The sequence below is a fragment of the Stigmatopora argus genome, chromosome 8, assembly GCF_051989625.1.
Source record: "Stigmatopora argus isolate UIUO_Sarg chromosome 8, RoL_Sarg_1.0, whole genome shotgun sequence".
In the NCBI taxonomy this organism is placed as follows: domain Eukaryota; kingdom Metazoa; phylum Chordata; class Actinopteri; order Syngnathiformes; family Syngnathidae; genus Stigmatopora; species Stigmatopora argus.
In genome coordinates, this window is record NC_135394.1 from 7,240,496 (window position 1) to 7,266,437 (window position 25,942).

Consider the following 25,942-nt stretch of genomic DNA (forward strand, 5'->3'; position numbering starts at 1 on the left):
GGGGTCCACCACGGAGACGGAATGTGGCGAGAGAGAGGCTTCAGGAGAGAGCTACTAATTTGAAGCACAAGTGAGAGACGAGAGAAACACATTGTTGGAACTCCATTCAAGCCACTAATCTCTGGTACACTTGAGAATAACAAGGTAAGGCATTCATTAATCTTTGAATTTTCTACATATGGGTTAATTCCTTCTCTCTAGGTATTATTAGTGAAGAGGTAAAATCACCTGATTCTTACTTCATAAAGAATTTATTATTGATTTTGGACATGTCAAGAGTTTATATGTCACATTCGATTTGGGGGAAAGGTAAAAACTGAGGTTTTGATTCATTGATGAGTAATGGAAAGATTCCCCACTTTAATATGCACATTAAATACTGCTGATGCATAATGCTTATTATATATATTACTTATTTAATTGTGAATTTGTTAAATTATTGTCATATGTCAACATTAGGGTTTTCAACTCAGTTTTTTTGTACATAATTAGGTATACTTACTCCAAACTGAGGCAAACCAAAAAGACAGATGTTTATTTGCATACTATCAGATAAACGAAAAAGGGCCACATTGATGAGGCTATTGCTTTTTTTAAATTTAAATGTAACAAATGTTTTAGTTTGATTCTATAAATACTAATCTTAACCCCGCCTGCAGATTTGAATTATTTTCTGTGTCATGAAGACTAATACACAATGTTTCTCGTGTTATAATTTTGCTTTGTCTGCAAGTCAACCTATGTTTTCCAAAAGGTCTGAATTTGTATTCAAGTGATGCCATGTGTTCTATAATTGGATTTCAAGGGGAAGAGATAATCTAGAAAGAAACCCTGAAAATGATCTTCTGAGTAGAATCGAGATGAGGATTTTTTTTTAAATGCATCAGCTAAAAACATAATTTCTCATCTTAATCCTTTCTATTTACATTTTAAATTTTTAATTTCTTTATGGTTGTGCAGAATGGATTGGATGAGTGTGAGCGTCTACTCGTGCCCTGTGATTGATAAGCCACTGATTCAGGGTGTCTCTCGCCTGGTGCCCACAGTTGGCTGGGATAGGCTCCAGCACCCCCCGCAACCCTGATAGGGATAAGCAGTTCAGAAAATGAGTGAAGGCATTGTGCACTGGCGACCAGTCTTGGGTATAGTCTGCCCATCGCCCAATGTCTGCTGGGATAGGTTCCAGTACTACACGACACTGATAGGGATAAACTGTCTTGAGATTGAATAAATTATTACAATATAATAATATAACTAGAATACAATTAATTATGCAATCATGGAACAAGCCTATATTTTCACATGCTATTTTTCAATGTATGTGTATCTGAATGAAATACTAACCTGGCTGATTTTGATTTTGATGTGAACTGGAAAATATGATACATAGATTTCAATGATATACAAAACAACAAGTAGCACCTTCTATGCCCCCGGAAAAAAAAATCCTTCACAGATTTACAAAATAAATGGCTATTACCCCAGCATCCTCTATCTACAGCTGCACCTGCTCCTCCTTCCCCCAAAATAAATGGACATGTGAAATCTGGGCAACAGACAAAAATGTAATATAGGGCTTAGAAAAAAGGCATTATCCGTGTGCAAAACAACTGAAAGAGTCATTATATTTGAGGAGAGTAGTTTTCTTCTTACTAAATAAATCTGCCAAAACTCAAAATTAAATGTAATAAAACACAAACTAACAACACCACACAAAAGCTGTTCTTCACTTCCATTGTTAACATCGCCAGATAGTCTCAAACATTCTTTGTCTGTGTTAACATCACTATAATATAGCAAAATTACCCTGTGCAAACCATGTGAAGGACAAAAGCCACTGACAATAACTACTGAACTAGATGATAGCACTTTTAGTTACAGATCATAGAGTTATGGGTCTTTGAGAGTTTAAAATGTGTCATGCTTAGGCATAAAAACCACCGGTGTTATGATGGTTGTCCACATTGAATGAAAGGACATTTTGCTGCTTATTGTGTGTTCATGGTGATCTTGGAAAAAGTTCTCAGAGTACTGACTTTTTATATATTGCTTTTAAAGATCAACATTATACAATTGAGTCCTAACTTACTCGCAGCCATTGAACTAAATTGGCCAAGAAGTTGCTGTTTTTTTAAGTGTGTTACACTTGCTTGCTCTCATTGAGAAAATAGAATCCATTCCCTTATCTATTTATAATCCATGCCCCCTATGTGCACCCTAAATGCTTGATGGCGAATTAAAGGGCACCCGTGGACAAGCAATCATTCACACTCATTTCACAAATGGACAATTTAGTCTTCAATAGACTCACCAGGCGAAAGCCTACACCAGCCACCGGATGGTGTAGTGCTTTACTCATGGGAAAATGTTCATTTCAAATGGGAAAAGTTCATTAGAAACTTATTTAAAACTTTATTGAGAGTTCTTTCATGACCAAAAATTCAATACAATTCCAAACAGCATTAATGCTAAATCTTGCTGATTTGTCTCTTGAAATTCTACCTTTAATAAAGAGAAGGGGAAAAAACACAAGTCTAAATGACCAGCATGAAGCATGATTAGTGATCCGTTGCCCTTCAGCAAAGCACAGCAGGACCACTGTTGTTTAGTAATAACCCAATGCACGGCACAGCACAATAACATCATTAAAAAACACTTTGTGACCGTTTTAAAGCGGCTTGCCCAATAGCCCAAAGACACAATTAAATTGCCAATCAGGGACCATTTCATGCTTAAATCTAGATTTGTATGTTCGGGCAACAGAATTGGCTGACCGATTCTTCTAATTGGAGCAGGCTGCATGGTCAGACTGTCAATTAACATTACTCGAGTCACTTCCTGAAAGTGAGCGTCCAAAACAACCCAACTGCAGGGGATTCATTATTGGAATAATTCCCACTCGCACAAACATCTTATTGCCTTTCCAATGTGTCCTACATAATAATGTACTTAAGTCAGAATGAATGATTACACTAACATGTTTGTGCAAAAAGAAAAAAAACACAACATTTTCAGCTTTTATCGGAGGTAAAAGTCAACAGGTTAGAACAGAGGTGGCGAATACGTGGCTTTCGAGCCGAATACGGCTCCCGGCCAAAAGGAATGTGGCTCTTTGCTTCTTATCATATTCTGTGGCTCTTTGCCTCAGTTCTCTTATTTTTATTCTCTCTTAAAACACTCAAATTCATCAGGGCCCATTGAAAACAAATAATAAATTATATTTAAAAAAATAATTTGCCAGATTGGATTTTTTATGCTGCTTCTGACGTAAGGTGTGGCTCTTTGTGTCTTTACTTGTCCGCCACCCCGGGGTTAAAGGCAATCAGTTAAAAACTATTCAAAGATTTCTAGTTCTATTGGAGAAGGTTGTTATCATCATCATTTTTCTATGCAGTACTTTTGGTTCATCATCTGCGGGTTGACGATGTATTTCGGCTTCTCAGCCGTCATGGTTGCTCTTTCACTTTATTGTTCCTAGGTAGCCTCACCATCTGAACGAGATGATTCCTGAGGTGAATGGCAGTGACATTAATGGCTGTGACATGCTTGAGGCAAACATGAGCATGACATTGGACCAATTTCTGGAGAAATATTTAGGACGCCGTCGCTCACCCATGTTGCTTCCCATCTTTATCACTTACTTGATCATATTTTTAGTTGGGGTGTTTGGCAATATCCTGACTTGCACCGTCATCGCCCGCAACAATGTAATGTGGACGGCAACAAATTACTACCTGTTCAGCCTGGCCGTGTCAGACCTGCTGGTGCTACTGTTGGGCATGCCACTGGAGCTGTACGAACTTTGGCAGAACTACCCATTCCTGTTTGGCTTAGGAGGTTGCTACTTCAAGACTTTCTTGTTCGAGACGGTCTGCTTGGCATCTATCCTCAATGTGACCTCACTGAGTGTGGAGCGCTACATCGCTGTGGTGCACCCGCTGCGTGCAAAATATGTCGTGACGCCATCCCATGCCAAGAGGGTTATTTTCACCGTCTGGGGTGTATCGGTGTTGTGTGCTCTTCCCAACACAAGTCTGCATGGGATTGACTACCTTCGCTGTAATTCCACAGATGGACAACAGAACATGGAGATCCCTGACTCGGTCATTTGTACGGTGGTGAAGCCAATGTGGATATATAACCTGATCATCCAAGTGACCACCTGGCTATTTTTCTTCCTGCCGATGCTCATCATTAGTGTTCTTTACACGCTCATTGGTCTCCAGTTAAAACGAGAGAGAATGCACCAAGCACTGGAAACAAACTCAGGCGCCGATCGGAACAGCTTCTGTAGTGTCCGCACTCAACAACAAAAGGCTCGACGGCGGCAGGTCACCAAGATGCTGTGTACGTATTACATGATTTTTTCCACTTTCTACTTTGTAAATTGGCGGCCCAGTGGGGAAAGTGGTTCGAATGTCTGCATCACAGTCCTGAAATCGAGGGTTCAATCCCCAATGGCTTCCCACCTTCCTGTGTGGAGTTTGCATGTTCTCCCCGGGCTTGTGTGGGTTTTCTCCGGGTACTCCAGTTTACTCCCACATCCCCAAAACATGCAGGTTAGGCTGGTTGAACACTCTAAATTGCCCCTAGGTCTGAGTGTGAGTGTGATAGGGTGTCCGTCTCTTTGTGCCTTGCGATTGGCTGGCCACTGATTTGGGGTGTCCTATGCCTGCTGCTAATAGTTGGGTGGGATAGGCTCCAGCACCCCCCACATCCCTTCTAAGGATAAGCGCTATGAAAAATGAATGGATTTACTTATCGTCGTATAATTTGTAAATTTACATTAACAGTTTGCATGTGTACAAATAAGTGCTAAAGATTTTACAAGATTATAGACACATGAAAGTGAACATCTTTGAAACTGTTTCATGTAATCACTCAGTAAGTAATTTTGTATATTTTCTGAGAATCCTCCAATCAGCCGCATTGGTGTTTACCAAAATTCTTCTTGTTGTTTATTTCTCACTACAAGTAGAAGTAGGATGTGGTGTTTTATATTTTAATACATTACTTTTTTTCTGCCCGTTTGCAGTTGTTTTAGTGGTGGTTTTTGGGATCTGCTGGGCCCCGTTTCACACCGACCGCCTTGTGTGGAGTTTCATCACTGATTGGACCACCAACCTACAACAGCTCTTCGAGTATGTTCACATCTTATCTGGAGTGTTCTTCTACCTCAGTTCAGCAGTCAACCCTATCTTATACAACCTTATGTCCACACGCTTCCGAGAAATGTTCACAGAGGTCATGTGTCACCGATCACACGCCATCCCTCGAAAATACTCTTTAAGCGTCACTCGAGTGACACTCCGTAGCACCCTAAATGAAGCTCCACTCAGCACTGGAGCCAATGCTGCAGAGGATGAGGCAGTGGATGTAGAGCAGGCAGTAAAAGAGACCACGGTCAGGTTTTAAGGATTTCCATTCTGAACAATTGTGTCTATTCTCTCTCTCTCCCTCTTTCTCTCTCTCTCTCACACACACACACACGCGGAGATAGGATAAAGAATATTACACTAATGAATGTCATCACACAGAAGTGTTCTCATTTCCATTCCTACGTGTGGTAATGAGATAAAGTGTTGTAATGTGTGCACTTGATTTGAAGACTCCCATACAGCCAAAAGGGCAGAAAACCTTGACATGGATGAGTACATTCTCCATCAGATTTCCGAGGTCAGATCATACCAGGCTCACGGAATATTAACAAATTTCTGCTGTACATATAGCATATTTTCATTGGAGAGAATACAACTAATCTAAAAAGGTCAAATTCATCATGCAAGTGGGATACAAGGCTGTCATTTGACAAAGATAACCAATTACACAAGTTATGCACACTAAACAACATGCCATGGCTGTCTGAATATAACACAAGAAAACGAGTATGAAATGATGTATGTATGTCTATAGTTATGTTATTAATTGCCTTCTTTGGGTCATGAACTTGTGTTTGATATGTAGTCACGCTAACGCCTTAAATGTATTTGATGCACAATCAAGTCGATTTTGAGCAAATTAGCTTTTCTTCCATTTTCTTTCCTATTCTTGCTGTTTATTTTTGCTCAGTGTTGCCGTGGAATATATTGTAGCTTCACATATCATTTGTGTTCCATTGACAAAAGGTATGTCTGTCTGTACAGAATGTAATTGAAAAGAAGTGCCATATATTATACACCTCAATGTCATATTTTATAACAGACTATATCGAGTTCCCACATGTGATGTAGAAAAAGTGACATCCTAGTATTGAATGTAACCCAAACTGTGACCTTAAAGGCAATGTACAGATCATTTTTGCTGTACTAATACACCCTGTAAATGAAACAAATGCAATATTTTACAATGTTTTACATTGATCTAACCAAGTAAACAGCTCACTGTGGCTTTAAATGTGAACTAATTGAAACTGTAGCTCTGAGTCCTGTTTTGGGGCTATGGTCAATATACCTGTTAATAAAATTGTACGTTTACGAATAGTTTAAAAAAGCATTCCGGGAACAGAAACCAGCAAAAAAATAATTGGGTGGTTTTGAGCTATAAGGGAAAACATGTCCAATTAAGTTTGACTATTGTGTTTCCAACACAGACCAATAGGAACTTAAATAAAGTGTTAAAGACTTGACCTCAATCATTCTGATTCAGTCTGTCTGCAATTACAGAGAGGAACATGCGCTGCATATCTTGTCCACCATGTTCCATTTAATTTGAAAATACAATACAATGTCATGTAGAGTTTTATTCTGAACACAAAAGGTGGACCATACTGATTCTAATTGAAATTAAACAATAAATTCCCTCCATTCCAATTTCAAATTTCATGTTAGACCGAATGTGCAAAGGGCAATTGCAGCTTCAAATTCAAATGCAAAGTAATAGAATACAATCTGACACAGAGGAAATAGATAAATGGTTGTATATGATGCATATATACCCACTGCTTACTGGTAATGACCGTAAAGGGGCTGATAATGGAATTCAAATTTGTGAGCAGATGGAAGTCGGGTGATGAAGATTAAAAGTCGTAACGCACCTGTGGACACAAAGAATGCCGCCTCTGGTGGGAGGTCTCAGGGGAGCCAGGATAATGGGAGGAGGGCTTGCCAAAAATGAGTTTGTCACCTATTGATACACAGCATTATGAAATGACTGCACACAAAACTAGCCACATACATGCATGCACACACAGTATACTTTTCACGCATACAGTCCATTTTGTGCATTGTGGAGATGTCAGAATGCTTGAATTTAAAAAAAAAACAAGGAAACAAAATAGCGACATTTACAATTGAATTGATTGAGCATATATATACCAAATTATGAGAAATGACTAAGGGACTTTTTTCTGGGTCAGATGAATGAGTGGATCACTTCAATCAATGCTCTATATTACTAAAATGAATTATATATTGATTTAGGTTGATTAAACTTTCCATCAATGATCAAGCTGCATAAAGAGTAAACATCTCTCTAATACATCTCTAATCACAAGATCCTGATTTAATCAGATGAAAGTGGTAGATGAGGGTACCTTTGATATACAATTCTTCTATTCATTGATATTTGCACAATGCACTTGATGGGGCAATGCACTTGTAACCATAATAGTGTAGCTGTGTGTTTCCATTACTTTTATACAATCACAAAAATAACAATGTTCGTTGTGTCAGGTATATAGATTCCCAAAGAAATTGTTGTATCCAGTAGCATCAATCAAGGTGCTAAATGTCAAACATTAAATCAGTTGTGTTATATTATAGAGTCTACAGTCAAAGATGGACATCATGCATGGAATACTAGTATTAAGAAAATATTCAAAAATCAAGCTTTTCCATTCTCTAATAACAATTTTGAGTTTTTGTTTACTAAAATAAGTTGTCTATTATAATCCGAAGCCCTTCAGCCAAGTGACAAGGAGGGAAAAATGTGGAAATTCTTGAATCAACTTGACATATGAAGTGACAACCACTTTCGGAAACAGCAGTTAGTAATGAGCGCATTGCAAGGACATAAGGAGTGGAAAATCTGGCCTAATCAATGCATGTGCACAACTGAGTCCATAAGAGGACAGACAGCCTTCATGTAGACCCATCTGGATGGATGCAAACAAAATAGCTGATTGCCTTAATAAGACACACACGTGTGTGTGTGTGTGTGTGTGTGTGTGTGTGTGTGTGTGTGTGTGTGTGTGTGTGTGTGTGTGTGTGTGTGTGTGTGTGTGTGTGTGTGTGTGTGTGTGTGTGTGTGTGTGTGTGTGTGTGTGTGTGTGTGTGTGTGTGTGTGTGTGTGTGTGTGTGTGTGTGTGTTTGTGTGTGTGTGTGTGTGTGTGTGTGTATATATATATATGTGACACATATTAAAAAGCATCAATAATAACCTCGTACAATTGAAATATTATTTAGGAATGTCGTCACATTTTACTCACCAAAAATCCTTTCTATTTGTATACAAAATCCATCCTCCTTTCTTTACTCCTTCTTTTATATCGCCATCGAAGCGAATGGTGAAAGTCGAGCATGTGCTGTTGTATTTCTGGCATAAGTTTTTATTCGATTTAGGGCTGAAAATGTCCATTCCCGATTTTGACAGGCTTGCTAGTTTTGGAGTTGTCCGACTTTTCTTGAAAAGTCCGTCTTGAAAATGGCTTTGACAGTAAATCTGCAACTTAATCCATTTATTTTCCTACTTCAGCCACTGGGGGTGGACAAAACCGCTATTAAATCAACACAACCATATAGTGCTTGTTCAGCACGCTACATATACAGATTGTTAGCTCTGGCTAGTCCACTCTATAGCTAGCCAATCATAGTTTGTGAAAGCGATGACGGTATCCCTACACCTGCGAGAAGGCCTTGGTGTCAACTCGAAATCTGATTGGTTAAAGCAACAGTTTTATCGAGGTGTATTTTATGCTGCAGGACCAACAGAACTGATTGTGAAGAACTCCAGGTAGATTTCTGATCCTGGCAACAAATAATGGCCTAAATGTGATTGGTTAAATCCTTAAATATTAAAACACATCTGGAAGCAGCTCAACCAGGGGGAAAGCAATTAAAGAAAGCTGACATACAATTTGGAATTATTTAATAAGTATTCATGAACAAAATATAATTAACATCTGTCTGTGATTCAGATATTTTTTTAGGCCAGCAGAGAAGGCCTTGCAGGCCCTGACGGTCCACCATAAAATTTATGGTAATTGTAAGCCACATTTCTCACTGTTCTTGTCAAGATTTACATAGCTGACACACACAGCTGATTGTGGGTGCCAATGTTTAAACACAGGAGGGAAAGACGCTCTCCAAGGTTCTGAAATCCTGGAACGAATGTGAACTCAAATATACACCCAAAGTCTTAATAATTTTCAGAACTTAAGTTAGGATGTCAAAACAGTGGAAATCTTGGGGCAAATTATTAAAAATTGTACAAATGATTAAGGCAAACAGTTACATTCATGATTTATTTTTATTTATATGCTGTGTATACAGTTAATTCACTTGAGTTAACACTTTGAGCAATGACGTGGTAGCAAGAAGTCAGATATTTCTGCCGAAGTAAATCTGCATTATCACTTTTATGGAGTTGGACTTAATTTCAATGCATTCTGTGTGGCAAAACAGAAAGAGTAAGATTATTTGATTGTCCTGTAAGTGACTGGCCAAATGTGACTTTGCCCAATATATCAAAGTGACGTTGCTGTCCCAAACACCCAATTAGCTATAACAGAAAATTATAGAAATTGTCAGAGGTTCTTCAAGGTTTTCATAATACTGTACCGGGTATGGAAATATGTTTTATGGAACAACAAAGCAAAGTGCCCATCCAAATGCATACACAAAGATGAAAGCCTAAATGAAGTGGACATCTTTATTTGTGTGACACAAGTGGAATAAACAAGCACATATGAAGGCTTCTGTACAACATTGTCAGGCAATTTTAAGAGCCTATCTTTTCAACCATGCGAAAAAATGAAAAAATAAATTATAATATTTCAACTTTTAAATAACTTCTCATTTTATTTGAATACAAAATGATTTCTGCAAACCTAAAAACAAATGGAACAAACACGATCACATGACGAGGACTCTCCTTCTATTGCTTCAGTAGGGTGCATGTCGTCCATTTTGAATAAAACATAAATTGAAATCATGAAGAAGCAATTGAAATGATGGCGAGTCACCGAAACCATGAGTGTCCCAACTTTCCACCTCAGTAGATCTCATCCCCCTCCACTCGCTGATACCCAGCACCTTAATAGAAATAGCTTCCAAACACAGCCACTGCACAGAATAAGCTGTCCTGTAAAAAGTGACAAAAATATTAAGGATGAAAAAAGACAAACCTAACTCCATAAAATGAGAAATGTGACAACAACAAGAAAAGTACTTGCATTCATAAAAACATCTTCTGCATAGTTGTCTGTATCAGCATCCCATAAACACCTTGAAGACATCCTGACGGCACATAAAGTCATCATTATTTGGTATCTAAATTATCCTTCTAATACTCCTTACGAATGACACTGAGTCTGACTGCGGACTTTTGAATGACGTTGGAGAAATAAATTACACTAGGTTAAAAAGGTAGACATTTTTCAAAAACGTTTTCAACACCGCATTAAAATACTAATTTTAATGAAGTCACTCACTTGACTCCTTGTCCACGCTGTTCTCCAATTGTCACCTGCACAATGAACTTGTACCTGTCAAACCCTAACTCTGAGGGATAAGAAAAAATGATCAGTAATAGTGCAAACATCAGGTTGCCGATCAAAAATGTCTTGTTAAATGCGTGCAGACATGTTTGTTTATTACCCTAGCATCACTCACTCTTTACTTTATTCTTCACAGAGTCCGCCACTTTGCAGGTCAGCTCTGAGACTTCATCTGGGTCGTATTCTACTTCAGTCAGAAGAGCCTTAACAGTTTCACGAATGCACTCCTTCACAACTGCAGGCTTGAATCTAGAATGTGCGATAATGGTCATAAAAATCAAAAGTTTACCTCAGTCCAAAGCGCAATTATTAAACTATCACTTGTTCTCAAAACATGTTTTTTTTACTATCAATCAGATGCGAAAAAATATAATGGACCACCCTTTTCCTTTAATTTCTCGTAGTTTTAAATGCTATTACAGTATATCATTATTTAATTTTCTTTATTTATTTGTTTTGTTTGGGGTTTTTTGGGGGCAGGGAGCCTGTGGCTTGCAAAAGGTAGTAAGTGAAAATGGGTGGAAATGTGAGTATTTATGGATTACAGTTAGTAAATGACTGTGAATCTGCAGCCCTACTGAAAATCAGTTTAAATCAATTCATCATAAACATACACATAGTTAAATCTAGTTAACTAAGTTTATCATACAGTAGCTGGGTTGTCCGAGCAAGTCATTTTTAACCAACATATGTGAACCAACAGAGATCACATGTTGTTTCAAGTCTTTAATGTAGAGGGGTTCTGATGATATTCGAATCCCAGTCGTATATTCATAAATTCATTCATTTTGTGAACCGCTTATCCTCACTGAAGATTAATACATCGGTTGACTGTAGCTAAGTAACGGGAGCGTCGGCTAGGCTACATCTACGAGCTAACGTCAAGATACAGGCTCCACATTTTAAACAACTTACTTGTGCTGATAGTTGGGTCGTATGAGGTATGTATCCGAGCTTTCCATGGCTTGGCTTAAAAAGAAAATATCATTAAGACTTTGGGAAACTGAAAATAAACATGAAAGTCTTTTATTTTGTCCCAGGAAAGTTTAAGCCGAAGACATGACAACAGTCAATCCTCCCATATCCGGCAATCACCGGAAGTAAATGACAGGTATTTTTCGAGGCCGAAAAATAAGAACTCTTTTTTATTTATTTGCAAAGAATGGTCCAATGGTCTAAGAGCGAGAAACATTATTTAAAATTGGCAATTTTTATGCAATATTAAATAGCAATGTTGTACACGTATTGGTCAGATAATGCTGAACTGTTTTTTTTACCTCATGCAAAAATATTTGGACTGTTTATTATAGTATTAGTTTATTAATTTATTATTCCTATTATTAAACTATTATTGTTATGTTTTTTTGCCAAGAAAAGGGGAGAAATCACGGTATATGGTACATGGTTTACAAAATATGACAGATTAAAATAAATGAATAAAAATAAGGTTCAACCATACGGAAGAGAGGATTAGGACCACTGAAGGAAAAAATGTGACCAAGATTCTAACCTTAAAGTCAGAATTCTAAGAATAAAGTCAAAATTCTGAGAATAAATTCAAAATTCTGACTTTAAAGTCAGGATCTTGGCTACCTATTTTCCCTCAATGGCCCAAGTTCTCTTTCGTTCAAATGTTTATACTTAATTAGGAGCTCAAATTTTGAAATTCCAAAGTACTGTAACCCAAATTGACAAAAGGCGCTGTACCTTTCTGGGGTTTGTTTTTTCGGAGTGATTTAATATATTGTTTCACACCCCATTTATTGAAAAGAATGGGAGCGTATGCTCCTTGTTCAAAGGACAACAACCCTTATAATTTGTTTGTGACCAGCATACGTGACAATGGGTGTCAAACTCAAGCATACACCGCCGCTACGGTTTATTTTGTTTTGAATACATTCCTATACAGGGAGAAAGTGGCATCTTTGCTTTAACCACCCAATTTTCATGTTTAAAAATCCCAACGTCATGTTTCAGTTGCAGCACCACCTTATATACAATCCGAACACACATGGCAAGATTTGTCATCATGACTTCTAAGAATCCTTCACTTAAGGTAAACGATCTTCTCAAATCTTACACCCTTGCTGGTTTGATCAACTTGTTACTGATACCACTTGAATTCTAGTTGGCTGTTATCGAAATGAAGCCCATGCTGATTTTGCTGTTTGTTTTTCTTCCAGGTATGTTTGTCAATACTAAAATAGCTTTTAAACAATGTCTATCTGGTGTACAGTGTTAACTGAATTTAACTTATGAAACAGTTTGTATATGGACCTATTTTTCTTTACTTATCAGCTTCGTGCAGGGCCATCAGGGTCAACTGCTCTCAACCAAACCAAGTCGCACTGCTGGAGGCCCTGAAGCCAATCTTTAGGATGAGCGCCATACGACCAGTCACAAAATTGACAACAACTACCAACGTCAGCTTTTACTTCATGCTCTATGGAATATTAGGAGTGGTATGTTCAGCCTACTATTCACACCGTTCACACATTAACACGACTTGCTAGAATTGGACGAATAGCAGGTTTGACCCTTGACCTTCTTACATTATGATTATATCAGAAATGTGATTCCTTCAATAATTATGGCGATATAGTAGAACAAAAATATTAGAGCTGAAATGGGTGAAACGAGATCGGTTTTACAAAAAAACATACTTTAAAAAAAAATCTCGTACAAAAGATGTTATATGGCATACACAATTTGAAATGATCAAAATTAAGTGACATTAAGTGAACGTATCAAAATAGGTGTAATTAATCTATAATTAAAATGAAATGTAATGGACTGCTTTAATTAAAGTGTCTTGTCTTTAGAATGAGAAGGCTCAACTCCTGACAACTTACCTTTGGCAACATTTTGTAAGTAATGAATCCTTATTTTGGTTTGATGGCAGAACAACAATGATGTGTTTGAGTGACCCATTCAGCCTAATTGCAGTTATGGCCATGGTTTTGCTACAGATATGGCAGAATGAGCTCGTCAGTTGGGACCCTGTCCAGTGTGGCACAGACATGATTTCTCTTCCCCGAGAGAAATTTTGGCTCCCAGATCTTATCATCCGTGAATTGTGAGTGGATATCCCTAAAAAAACACTACTGTGACTAGTTTATTTTACCTTAGTATTGCATTCAAGGTTAACTCTTGGATTAGTCCACATAATAATATTGTCTAAATTGAGCTAACTTATCATAAAAGTGACAGGGCAAGTGGTCAGCGCGTCGGACTCACTTTTCTGGGTTGAGGGTTCTATCCCGGGTCGGTCCTCACCGTGTGGAGTTTGGGTGGGCCTTTGTGGGTTTTCTCCGGGTACTCTGGCAGTTTTGATAAGAGTTTGTTGGCTCCCATACTATGCAATACTTTCCGTGTGTAACAAAATCAGTTTTTCATGTGTTTAGGATAGTAACACAGTACGTATGAAAGCTCAAGGAACAGGCAAAGTGCCTTGTGAAAGTTATTGATAGTTCTAGTCTAAATGCTTCCTAAACAATGTCGGTAGTTGACACTGATTGAATGTAGAGATGATGAGGACTGCGCCTTCATTTATAACAAAGCAATCATTGTGTTTGGAGAGAGGAGGAGGCGGATTGTAGAAGCGATGATAGATGAAATATGAGAGCTGGCTTTGCTGAAGTCTTTTCACTGACAGACAATGCCCCATGTGGGATATGGTTCGCTGATTGCAGCAACTCAAAGTTCCACATTTGGGCTTCCCAAAGGGAGCCATAGTGTGTAAAAAGTGTGCAAGGTATCAAGTACGATCCTGTGAGCAGTCGGAACTATTTGCTGATTACAGAAAGCAGACAAAGCTCTAATATTGTGACTGATTTTTTTGAAGCAAACTTTAGTGATCTGAAGTAAATCTTGAAAAGTGAATCCAAAATATGAATTAAAAAATTAGTATGCTCTTAGTGGAGGCGTGGTAGAAGATCAGGAGAATATATTTCTTCATACCAAATGGTCTCAGCTTCTTGAGCAAAACATCTCTCTGGTAACTTTTCTTGAGGATTATCTCAGCAGGGTCAGAAAACCTTTAGAAAGAATTTTGCCCCCATCTACTTGTATTATTCCACCACATCCACATCTTTTTGATGTTTGCAGATGATATTGTGATCTGCAGCGAGACCAGAGGGCATGTAGAGGACAACTTAGAGAAGTGGAGGTCTGCTCTTAAGAGACGGTAGCTCTGGGGAAAAAGCAGGAGGGCAAGCTAGTAGAAGTAGCAGAGTTCAATAAGACACAGCTCTGTGGGAAGATTAGAGGATGTGAGCATTAGAGCAATTAACAAACATCTTCTGTATCCAATTGGTTAAGAGGGGAATAACCAACAAATTGTATTTCATAGAGAGATGAAGGATGACCTTGGCCATTACACGGGAGACTGAACGTAATTGTGGTGCATGCTCAGTGCCCATTTCCTCTGTGAATGTGCAGTCCGAGGGAGACTGTGTGGTTGTTCGCTATAGCGAGTCAGTACAACTCAAAGAAAGTACTCTAAAGCAAAGCACTGAGTGATTTGCATTTTTTCCACCATGCGGATAAGTGCTACTTTTTCTAAATGGCAGTAAAATGTGCATATTTTTCCTAATCTGGTGACATGAATTCAGGAATGTAAGTCCGCTAGCTATTGGATTTTAAATTACAAGTCTTGGATACTTGTTTTTTCATTGTTTCAACACATAAATAATGGCAAGAAAGAAAATGGCAATAGATATCGTAATAACAATTATATCAACTAAAATGCTGTTTTTAATGGATCATTTTTAAATGTAAAATAATATGGCTATTTTCAATTATTATTTCTTTACTTCTATTATTCTTTTTACAGCTTTACTCTATACTTTTAATGTGGCCTAAATACTCCTTTATTAAAAAGTACAGTGGCTCTACAACAAACACTGTATAATTTTTGTTGCTTAGTGTTTTGTTGTTGTTGTTTTCATTGTTTTCCATTCATTTTCCATACCGCTTATCCTCACAAGGGTCGCCCGGAGTCCTGGAGCCTATGTCAGCCAACTGTGGGCACAAGGCGGGGGACACCCTGAGTTGGTGGCCAGCCAATTGCAGGGCATACTAGTGTTTTATTGTGAAATTATGTTTAAAAAAATAAATGCAATGATAGAAATATGAGCCTAAGATTTTTTTCTTTTGGTTTCAGGATCCATTCACAAGATAAAAAAAAACCTGTGTTTTGAAGCATGTATGTATTGGTGTGTTGCAGTATGGATCAAGACAAAGCTCCAATTGTCCCCTATTTGAATCTGCACAGCAACGGATTAATACTAGACGCAAAACCGTCCAGAGTTGTCAGTTCGTGTAGCCTCGACATCTACACCTTCCCTTTTGACACACAGGACTGCACTCTTACGTACACCTCGCAAATGAGTTTCGGTAATGAACATTGCAACTAACTTCTCACAATAATTGTTGGTGTCTGTGAAAAATACTATGAAGTCAATGATTGTGTTGACTGTTGGAATTGACCTTTCATGTCTAGACAACAAGTCAATACATTGAAATATATACATATATTATACCTATTAGAGTTGAATGAGACTCACGAGTGGGCAGAAGGTGGGGGTCATTCAATTCAATTCAATTCAGTTGCTTATATGACCATTCACCCTGGAGAAGAGAGTATATTTTGATATTTGAGGTTACTAAATATATTTTATGCACATTTTGATTAAATTAGAGTACCACGTGCTAGGACCTTTGCCTGCCGTTGTATACTTGGACAAGAGAACACAAAATGGAAGTGAATTTGATATCAGAAATGTAAAAAAATGCTGCACAATTTAATTTATGTTTTTAACCGTTTGCTCCTCGCTTTCTTTTTGGTAAATTTATAAGGCATCTTTTCCCCAAAACTTTATAAATACTGTAGGTCTTATTGCGGCCACTTTACCAGTTGTAAGGTTCGATTTCCTGACATATGCAGACTTAAAATAATAAACCAAATGTTGCCATTTCACTACTGTGAATTGATCTCGTTCTTACCCTTTACAACTGAACATTCTCCTCTGTTCAGCAAGCGACATGAAGGTTTTCTCATTGATGTCCGATGATGTCCTGACAGCCAAATCCAAGAGTGTGATGACCACGTTAGGGGAGTGGGAGCTGCTCAGGATCACTGCCGTAAAGCCCTCTGACCAAAATGAGAGTGAGAGTAAAGAATTGGACATGCTTCAATTTCACGTATGTCTGATTATATTGCACGCCAGCAAATCAAATCTGAATGTAGCATTTTTTAGAACATCTTGGTACAAACAGAAACAAAACTAACAGTCAAATTTTCTTTTTTCTAGATCCATATACGTCGACGATCCACCTTATACGTGGTGAACTTGCTGCTCCCCAGCACCTTCCTCATTACAGTGGACCTTTTTAGCTTTCTGCTTCCTCCACAAAGTGTGGACCGCTCTGCCTTCAAGGTGACCCTCATCTTGGGTTACACTGTCTTCCTTCTCATCATGAATGACCTGCTGCCTATAACGGGAAATACCATCCCCATCATCAGTAAGATTATTTGCTTTTTATGTCAAGTTTAACATTTGGACCAACTATAAAAGAAAGTTCATTATGGCTTTAATGTGTACTGTTCATTAGAGGGAGACAGCACACTGTTGCACACATGGTCAAAAGAACATCTTTAGTGCATCTTACTAAATTCAAATAATCGTACTGTCCCTGTTTCTTGGCAGCCTATCATATTTTTAGCTATTCAGGTGAATTTGAGTCCATTTATAAATGTGGCAGTCACTGATACACAATTTCACCTTGTTATTGTTGTTTTTTCCCCCAAACAATGAACACTGGATGGTTTCCATGGCAATGGCCATGGCTGGGGGTGGAAACAATTATTTGTGTTTGAGTTGTGGCATATTTTAAACGATTTTGAGGGCATTTATTGAACAATGTCCATACAAAAATAAACATGTTCATCATCTGCCCAAAATGCATCCTCTCACCATGTTTGGCAACCGTGACATTTATTGTTTCTGAATAAGACAGAGTGACAGGTACTAGCATTCATTAAATTAGAGTATAACACGATAAATCCTGACTGGACTAGACAATACTTTTTTTTAAGTGTCCTGTTCAACGTGGAGAATTTTATAGGCTGAAACAAATTCAATATGCCACATGGGAGTTTAGTGTACTCTTATTGTGGCCGTTTATATTGTGTTGGATATTCAGAAAATGAATTTTTTTTTACAATGTGTAATCAGACTTTTGGTTTCCTTAAATGATTAACCTCTCATTCGAGCAGGCTTCATTAGTCATTTACATAGTTATTCTCTCTAACACAGAGCTGTCATGCAGTCATAGTTTTACATTTTTCATCATTTTTACCGCCACTTTTGCTTTGAAATATGTCTGTAATAAAATAGCACGATTTACAATTTGCTTTGCAATTATGTCAATCATAATTGAGAGTGAACAGAAACAACCAGGAATCGTTGCACCTCAAAGGCTCCACATTTTTTGTTGTAAATCAAAATTCAAGTCACGGGAAAAGAGCTTCTGTCACGTTCCAAACGAGGAGAAGCAGCCAAAAAATTCTCCCTTAACATGAGCAGGTCTGCCTCGTGTTTTGAACTCTCTTGGACAAATGAATGCATATTCATGTCCGCCACTTCAACAGTTGGTGTGAGATTGAATCAATAATAGTCACGCACCAAATGATTTTATAAACAAATACCTGCGGTGCAGAAAGCGTGCAGAAGTGCTGCTACCATGGTAGCATTGATGATTTGCATGAGAAATAAACAATGTGGTGAAGGCCATAAACATTTTCCTATCGGGGCAATTTAAATGTCAAGCAAACGCGTTTAGCCACAATAAGCTGCTTTCATACATCTCTTTCCTTGAATTACAATTTTTGATTTCTATTCAGACCTGAATCTTTTGTGCCAGATGTCTTTTTGTCTTTGTGTCTGGCTCTGATGGTGGCCAGTCTTCTTGAGACGATTCTCATCACCAACTTGCTTCTCACCGACAAAAATGTCAGTCCTGTTCCTCGCTGGATCCAGGTGCTTGTTCTGCACATTCTGGGTCGTCTTGTTGGTCTGCCTTGGAAAGAAGCCACCGACTCAGGTATGCAAAGCTTCCATCAATGCTGTACTTTAGAATTGAACTTTTCTGGTAATACTCAAGATATGGAATCGCTCTTAAGAATCCGACACAAAAGGCAGTAGCGTGTCTGCTCACCTTGGAGCTGATGGGGACCTTCATGAGGAGATAAGACCAGCAGCGGAGAAGAAAGCCCTGCGTGAGCTGAGGAGCTTGAGCGAGGACCTGAAGATTTTACGCCTGCAGGCGGAGGAACAGCTGAGCAGCACCCAGGGGTCAAAGGGATGGATCCAGGTGGGTTTCATCATAGACCGCCTGCTCTTTGGCATCTACCTGCTTTTCTTATCTGTCAGCTTCATCACCATCAAGATCATGTGGTCCAAGTCCTAGTTGTCACTTAAAATTATGTGCAAGGGCTGCTCTATCTTTTTAGTCTCGAAACTGTCTGTTTTGATTTCTCTTCTTATCTGACAGCTTCATCACCATAGTGATCTTTTGGGTCTAGTTTTAAAGGCATAGATAGCAGAAAAATGTGTGTATGGGATTGATTGTCAAGTTATTCTGTTTAAGGTCGCATTGTAATCTCAGAGGGTAATTTATTTACCTAAATACAATAGACTGGACTTCATTGAGCCATAAATTAAAGTCATTTTGTTTTTAAAATACATCAAAGAAGGACAAAACATAGTTTTAGTAATTCTATTTTTTAGATGATGGCCATGACACCAGAGTCATTAACCGAAAAGGATTTATGGGGTGGGAGTTTTTTTTTCATGGATGTAGGGGTTATCATTGTTGGCTTTTTTTTGACAATTTCTTTTGTCAGAACACTTAATTTTCAGATTTTCAATTGGTATGCCGCCTGCGATACGATATTAATTAATTAATTGGTGTGGAAAAATGGTAACATTGGGACCTTTAATATCCCTCATTAACATTCTGTCTGACCACGTCATGTGTAATGTTAAAAAAATAATAATAAAATTATATGGACAATTACCTGATAGGTCTGCCTGATATTTATTTCAATTTAATTATTACTTTTATGGGTGCCCTTCACACACTGTCCCTCACACCACCATTACAAAAAAAAACACTTTTGACCGAATATTCATGTTTTTAGCACTGCCTGCTGAAAGTCAAGCCTTCTTTGGTTCTCTTCATCTTCATCTGTCTCTTCAACCAAGGTAAGAACATGAAGATTGTGTCTATTTTTGTGTGCGTTTTTTGTTTGTTATCACCTTTTTCACATCAGGAAGAAAAGCTATTTTTGCACTACTTTTTTCCATTTAATAGACATTATGAACAGTCATTTTAAAACTTAATTTCCTAAAAATATTGTAAAATGTGTTTTTTTGTCAACATTAGACTCATTTAAATGCTTTTCTTGTAGGTATATGGTCATCTTTTAGGTATACTATAATATTATCAAATGCTGAACTTTATGTACAATTTGCATGTTTGGAAAAACTCTCAGCGGGTCCTAAAAATATGGTAAAATGTGTTTTTTTTTCAACATTAGACTCTTTTAAAAGCTTTTCTCGTAGGTATATGGTCATTTTTTAGGTACTACGTATAATATTATCAAATGCTGAACTTCATGTACAATTTGCATGTTTGGAAAAATTCTCAGCGGGTCCTTGCCTGAAAATAAAGTAACTCTGTTCAAAAGGCGGACCCACAATACTGGACCTCATCATATTACAAATGTATAAAATTAGTGTGATAATTAATTGGTGGTTGTCCGATGGACTAAAGGCAAAAATTGGCTCTGTTATTCTTTTCAACTTTGGCTACAATAGTAGCTTACCACCACCTAGTGAGGAGTGGATGGATAATGCAATGTACAGAATCTCTTGTCCTGAAAAGCACTATATTAAGACAATGCATTATTATTGTTATTATTGCTGGTTTACCATCATGCCAATTTACAGTCCTTGGTTTCCATATAGCGTCATGCAATTCCATCATGCAGAACTGTTCTAGTCCTGATAGCCCTGCCCTATTGGAGGCTCTAAGGCCCATCTTTGATCTCAGGGCCATTCGACCTGTGATGAACATTTCAATCCCTACATGGGTCACGGTTGACTTTGTCATTTTTGGCATTCTGGGGGTGGTAAGAGACATTTACATTCTTTGGAAATAAGGTCACAAGTCTCATTTTATGGTGTCAAAACTCAACCAAACCATACTGAATTCTTTCAGGATGAGAAGGCTCAGATCTTAACAACATTTGTCATCCAAGTTTTGGTGAGTCAACACTCACTTTTAAAATAAGCTGTTAATAGTAAGGTGGACAGCTTGTAGAGCACATATTTCTCATAGTCCTGTGGTTATTGTGTTGTGAAAGATACCATACCTTGGGTTAAAACGGCTCTGCCGTCATTGCATTTCATTTTAAACAGATTTTTTTACCAGGTGAGTCCTTAATCGGTTGTAATATATATTGCAGTGGTGGAATAATGAATTTATTACCTGGGATCCAAAAGAGTGCAGTGGCCGTTGGATTGTACTCCCAAGAAAACTGCTGTGGATCCCTGATATAGTCATCAATGAGTTGTAAGTCACTACAAGTTGTAATGATTCAAGTTAAAGGTCCTGTAAAATGGAAGTCATCATTAAAATTAATTTGATCGGGAGTGTAAAGAGTATTATTAAAAAGACTCCCAACGTTTTACAACATTTGTGATACCATTTGGGCCCGCCCAAAAATCTGAGGCTGAGTGACCATTGCCCATGACTCAGCCCTACAGATCTTATTTTTTTTTCTCAATCTTTGCACATATTTCATGAAAATGACTTTACAAACAATACAGATCAATTGAAGTGTTGGGAAACGTCTGCTTCTTGTAGTATGGAGAAGAACACAGTTGAATTTGCACCATACACAGCTGTGTACTACGACGGCATGGTGCTGGACTTGCAACCTATCCGAGTGGTGAGCTCTTGTCGGCTCGACACTTACACCTTCCCATTTGACATCCAGAACTGCACTTTAACCTTTAACTCCTATATATATCGTTGTAAGTATCAACTCATACACACGCCTTTTCTTTTGTTTACAATCAACTTGATTTGTAATTTTTGAACTACCAGATTCACTCACCAACATTTACAATAAAACTGTATTTATTCACGCATAAGACGCATTGTGGGATATTTTCCTTTGATTGATATATGTAGATTTGTTTTATTTTTATTACGGGGTAGTCATAGAACTCAAGCTATTGTGCATTAAGTAGTGATGAACTGACCATCCTTAATTACATTTTTGGTGGGTATTTCAACAGGGTGCCAGTAGTTTAACAAAATTTGTATTCAAAATAAACTGACAAAAATCATTATTTTTTCAGTTTCTGCTTTGCGGATTGGACGATCGTTTTCAACACAGCAAATTTTCAACATTTCCAAGGGAATGATGGCTACTATGGGAGAATGGGAGCTGATTGGAATCAAATCATTACAAAGTCTGAAACTTTCTTCTTATAATCAAACCTATGAGGAGCTTCGCTTTTTTGTAAGAGTCGTACCACTCAATCAACAGATTGTTCATGTTCTAAAGATTGTAAACTTAAAGTGCAAAAACACTAGATAGTGTGTGTGTGTGTGTGTGTGTGTGTGTGTGTGTGTGTGTGTGTGTGTGTGTGTTTTGTAAAATTCAAGTGAAATTAATGAAATAATAATACGTATACTACATGGGTGAGTGACAATTTTGTATAGTGAAAAATAGTTCATTTTAATTATAAAATAACAGTCTAATTCTACAGGACCTTTTATTATGTAAATGCTCAGCCGGATGAATTAAAGATAGGAGCAGGTTGTAAATGATGATACTATACCTACACCTGATCTAACACATGAATCAAGAATTGATCTTATTTTAAGATGGTGAATGAGTGACACTATTATTTCTACATTGCAGCACAATGTTACAGAATCTGCTACTTATACAAGGCGAACTGCCAAAAGTAGCATTTTGTGTCCAGTGAAGGCATGTAGTAACAAACTATAAAATACATCAATCATTTTCTCACCGACAGATTTCACTTCGGCGCAGGCCCATGCTGTATGTGGTCAACTTATTGATTCCCTCCTGCTTCCTCATCACCGTGGACCTCTTCAGTTTCCTGCTGCCTCCTCAAAAGGTGGACCGCTCCTTGTTCAAGATGACCCTCATCCTGGGCTACATTGTCTTTCTGATGCTCATGAACGACATGCTGCCTATCACCGGAAACACAATTCCCCTCATAAGTAGGTTTACAAGTATCGTAAATAAAGTGACATACAAGGGAGGCTCATGCCCGGTGAGACAAATCACCAACACAAAAATGAATGGGAAATTTCTCATCTCATCTTACTTTCTGAACGGCTTTATCCTCACTAGGGTCGCGGGGGGTGCCGGAGCCTATCCCAGCTGACTTTGGGCCAGAGGTGGGGGACACCCTGAATTGGTGGCCAGCCAATCGCAGGACACAATGAGACAAACAACCATTCACGTTCACACTCATACCTAGGGGCAATTTCGAATGTCCAACCAGCCTACCATGGATCTCCTTGAAATGTGGGATGAAACTGGAGTACCCGGAGAAAACCCACAAAGACCCGAGGAGAACATGGAAACTCCACACAGGTGGACAGACCTGGGTTTGAGGCCGACGCGCTAACCAATCAGCCGCCGGGCCGCCCTGGGAAATTTCTGTAGGGAAAAAAATGTACATATTGACATGTATATATGAAGCACGAATAGTATTTTTCACAAGTAACAATTGTGTGTTCATGCCAGATGTGTTCCTATCACTCTGCCTGGCACTGATGGTGGTAAGTCTTCTGGAGACGACTTTTATCACAAACCTGCTGCACAGTTCCAAGGACTACTCAGAGGTTCCTGGCTGGATACGATTGCTATTCATTAACGTGATTGGCCGCCTGGTTCTGCTTCCTCCAAAGAGGAAAATAGTGGAGCAAATCCTTCGAAATCCTGGCGTACTAGGTAGGACCACACACACACACACACACACACTGGAGTATAAGTCGCATTTTTGGGAGGGCAATGTTTTATTTGATCAGAAACCAAGAACAAACACACGTTTAACAATGGTCAATAGAAAATGACTGGCTAAATAGGCATCTGTTAACATAACAGTTTTTAATATAACTACTATAGCCTATTAAAACAACATGACAGGCTGTCAGTGGTCAGAGAGAAAGAAAACATACACTAAGTCCCGGTTGTGTATTAGTCACAGGCCATGCCAAAGTGTGGAAAAAATGCAACTTATAGTCTGGAAAATACGGAAAATGATTCATATTTACCTGCCTTATTTTTTAACAGAAATGACCGCTTCCACTCAGAGAGTAGGCGAGGGTGAGGTCCAAGGAGCAGAGGGGCCGCTGGACCAGGACGAGGCCGTAGAGGTGCTAAGGACCCTGGGAAGAGACCTCCGAGTCATCCGGATGAAATTAGAAGGGGAGCTGAATGTGAGCCAGAGCGCGGAGGAGTGGAACCAAGTGGGTTTCATCATTGACCGCACGTTGTTCAGCATCTACATCATCTTCTTAGCCGTCAGCTTGGTCAGCATCACCGTCATTTGGGTCGACTCATACAATCATAGTGCTTAAAATATGGTATTTTGTGCATTTACCATGCATCTGAATTTATCGCCTGGTGTGTGTCTTATCGATATGAGAAATGTGTTTCAGGTGAGCTTTTCCAGACATAATTTGCATGTAAAACTGCTCATCTTTAGGGGCTCGTGTCATCCAAAAGGGACCACAAGGGAGGATGATTCACTCCCGTTAGTATTTTCTAATCAGGTTTTTATGTATGGTCAATGTTAGTAATTGATCGAAGGCACTTCATTCAGATGTACTCGAAAATACAACTCAGACTTTCTCATTTTTAATTTTAATGTTTCATTTGAGAAAAGTGGTTTAAAAAAATAGTCTAACCTTTGTTTCGTCAGATGACATTTTCCTATATGTGTTGGGTAATGTCATAGTGTTCTCTGGAAAATAAAATAACTAAGAAGGCCCTTTCTGCAAAATTGATTATTTACAATATCATATGTGGTAACTTAAGACTGCACAAATGAATTCAGTTGGCAAGCTTGTAGTTGAGAGGAAGATTGTAGCTTTTTTTTGTCATCATGCTCACAAGCAAGAGTGTAGTTTACCAGCCTACACGTCCCTAAGGAAAAGGTGTTAAAATAATAAAATGTGCGAATGGTTACTGGAGGTGTTGAACAACAAATTTAAGGTGTGGTTGGTCGTTATAAAAAATATATATACATACATTCTGTTTTGTGACCATCAAAGATAGTGTTTTAAACATAAAAGTTAGAAAGTCTCTAAATGTATCGAAGCAGATTGCAATTGAGTAATGCTTCAATATTTGATGTTAAGGAAGTATTGGCTGTTTGTTATTCTGTGTCTGTGAGCAATTCTAGTTTTCTGGTAATGAAATCATTACTTAGACTTCTGCTGTTTTGTGCTAAGAGAAAGATATATGTATATATTTTTTGGGGGTCAAAATTGCTCCTAATCAGGATTCTGCACAAACCACATCTGGCATTTGGACATTAAACTGTCTTCAATGCATTGCAGTAATCTCCAGGGATTTTTTCTATCAGCCAATGATATGAAACGGCAATTATAAAAGTGTGCACGTCTATTCACCGGTCGTCACTGTTGCAAGGACAGTCATTATAGCTTCAAGATGGGAGTTTTTTTCCAATAACATTAGTTAGATTCTAATACTATTTGCGAAAGCTGAAGTTTCCAACATGTGGTGGTATCAAAAAGTCAACGTCATTTCAACTCTACTCTTATTTACAGGTAATAAAATTTAAATCCAATTCTCTTATATACATATATTGTTATGATATACATATATATGCATTTGAATGACAGTAACTACTGTCATACCAGGTTGTCTTTTACTTCAGTTGGGCAAAACTGTTTTGTCAGAACAATGGTTGGAAATAATAATTACTGTTGTTAAGTAGATTATTCAGGTATCTGTGAACCTGCCACCTCTGCTGGTATGAATATTATTTTGTTTTGCCCATGGTGATGTTGATCCAAGTTTCATTTACTCTATTAATTTTTAAAGCTTGTCTCATTATATTTTTATTCTGTTGATACTAT

At 38.1% G+C, this 25,942-nt stretch overlaps 6 protein-coding genes across 13 annotated transcripts in view; 3 read left to right on the plus strand and 3 right to left on the minus strand.

The window, feature by feature from the left end:
* The window catches only part of hykk.2 (hydroxylysine kinase, tandem duplicate 2), a 71,774-nt gene extending 62,996 nt beyond the window's left edge, over nt 1-8,778 (minus strand). Inside the window, exons 1-2 of the mRNA XM_077607938.1 lie at nt 8,426-8,778; nt 7,034-7,122 (exon numbers count right to left, since the gene is read on the minus strand). The gene's annotated coding sequence lies outside the window, so the exon portion shown is untranslated. The remainder of the gene's footprint in view (nt 1-7,033; nt 7,123-8,425) is intronic.
* nmur1a (neuromedin U receptor 1a) lies at nt 94-6,477 on the plus strand. The gene is made up of 3 exons (XM_077607547.1): nt 94-144; nt 3,479-4,347; nt 5,036-6,477. Exons 2-3 carry the CDS (start codon nt 3,501-3,503, stop codon nt 5,413-5,415), a joined length of 1,227 nt encoding a protein of 408 aa, XP_077463673.1. The 5' UTR covers nt 94-144; nt 3,479-3,500; the 3' UTR covers nt 5,416-6,477.
* Nucleotides 8,779-9,853: 1,075 nt separating the features above from the next.
* dynlt2b (dynein light chain Tctex-type 2B) lies at nt 9,854-11,812 on the minus strand. The gene is made up of 5 exons (XM_077606872.1): nt 11,630-11,812; nt 10,830-10,963; nt 10,649-10,718; nt 10,391-10,454; nt 9,854-10,299 (listed from the first exon to the last, which is right to left on the minus strand). Exons 1-5 carry the CDS (start codon nt 11,674-11,676, stop codon nt 10,252-10,254), a joined length of 363 nt encoding a protein of 120 aa, XP_077462998.1. The 5' UTR covers nt 11,677-11,812; the 3' UTR covers nt 9,854-10,251.
* LOC144079032 (5-hydroxytryptamine receptor 3C-like) lies at nt 11,774-19,194 on the plus strand. The gene is made up of 11 exons (XM_077607565.1): nt 11,774-11,814; nt 12,692-12,770; nt 12,843-12,897; nt 13,013-13,176; nt 13,537-13,581; nt 13,684-13,790; nt 15,942-16,111; nt 16,752-16,918; nt 17,029-17,239; nt 18,641-18,820; nt 18,900-19,194. Exons 1-11 carry the CDS (start codon nt 11,774-11,776, stop codon nt 19,184-19,186), a joined length of 1,506 nt encoding a protein of 501 aa, XP_077463691.1. The 3' UTR covers nt 19,187-19,194.
* The window catches only part of rubcn (rubicon autophagy regulator), a 34,908-nt gene continuing 23,653 nt past the window's right edge, over nt 14,688-25,942 (minus strand). For 2 of the 8 annotated variants that reach the window (XR_013301268.1, XR_013301272.1), the window contains exons 28-38: nt 24,110-24,223; nt 23,648-23,782; nt 23,340-23,492; nt 23,155-23,239; nt 22,831-23,017; nt 21,272-21,394; nt 18,935-19,297; nt 18,623-18,792; nt 17,052-17,209; nt 16,721-16,868; nt 14,688-14,906 (exon numbers count right to left, since the gene is read on the minus strand). The gene's annotated coding sequence lies outside the window, so the exon portion shown is untranslated. Of the gene's footprint in view, nt 14,907-16,720; nt 16,869-17,051; nt 17,210-18,622; nt 18,797-18,934; nt 19,298-21,271; nt 21,395-22,830; nt 23,018-23,154; nt 23,240-23,339; nt 23,493-23,647; nt 23,783-24,109; nt 24,224-25,942 lie in introns of all 8 variants that reach the window. The other 6 variants (XR_013301265.1, XR_013301271.1, XR_013301267.1 and 3 more) reach the window with 6 other exon arrangements.
* LOC144079034 (5-hydroxytryptamine receptor 3C-like) lies at nt 19,697-24,415 on the plus strand. Its single transcript, XM_077607567.1, has 10 exons — nt 19,697-19,759; nt 19,920-19,983; nt 20,749-20,912; nt 21,002-21,046; nt 21,249-21,355; nt 21,542-21,819; nt 22,150-22,313; nt 22,837-23,047; nt 23,580-23,786; nt 24,129-24,415. Exons 1-10 carry the CDS (start codon nt 19,697-19,699, stop codon nt 24,413-24,415), a joined length of 1,590 nt encoding a protein of 529 aa, XP_077463693.1.

Bases quoted from the DNA above. Each gene is read 5' to 3' on its own strand.
- LOC144079032 (XM_077607565.1), top strand. From the start codon at position 11,774: ATGACAACAGTCAATCCTCCCATATCCGGCAATCACCGGAA. The intron at 12,771-12,842 runs GTAAACGATCTT...CTTGAATTCTAG, and splicing joins CTAAGAATCCTTCACTTAAG to TTGGCTGTTATCGAAATGAA. The intron at 16,112-16,751 runs GTAATGAACATT...TCCTCTGTTCAG, and splicing joins CACCTCGCAAATGAGTTTCG to CAAGCGACATGAAGGTTTTC.
- nmur1a (XM_077607547.1), top strand. From the start codon at position 3,501: ATGATTCCTGAGGTGAATGGCAGTGACATTAATGGCTGTGACATGCTT. The intron at 4,348-5,035 runs GTACGTATTACA...GCCCGTTTGCAG, and splicing joins GCAGGTCACCAAGATGCTGT to TTGTTTTAGTGGTGGTTTTT.
- LOC144079034 (XM_077607567.1), top strand. From the start codon at position 19,697: ATGGTAACATTGGGACCTTTAATATCCCTCATTAACATTCTGTCTGAC. The intron at 19,984-20,748 runs GTAAGAACATGA...GTTTCCATATAG, and splicing joins CATCTGTCTCTTCAACCAAG to CGTCATGCAATTCCATCATG. The intron at 21,047-21,248 runs GTGAGTCAACAC...TATATATTGCAG, and splicing joins CATTTGTCATCCAAGTTTTG to TGGTGGAATAATGAATTTAT.
- dynlt2b (XM_077606872.1), bottom strand. From the start codon at position 11,676: ATGGAAAGCTCGGATACATACCTCATACGACCCAACTATCAGCACAA. The intron at 10,964-11,629 runs GTAAGTTGTTTA...CGCACATTCTAG, and splicing joins CGACCCAACTATCAGCACAA to ATTCAAGCCTGCAGTTGTGA. The intron at 10,719-10,829 runs GTGAGTGATGCT...CTTATCCCTCAG, and splicing joins TGTGAAGAATAAAGTAAAGA to AGTTAGGGTTTGACAGGTAC.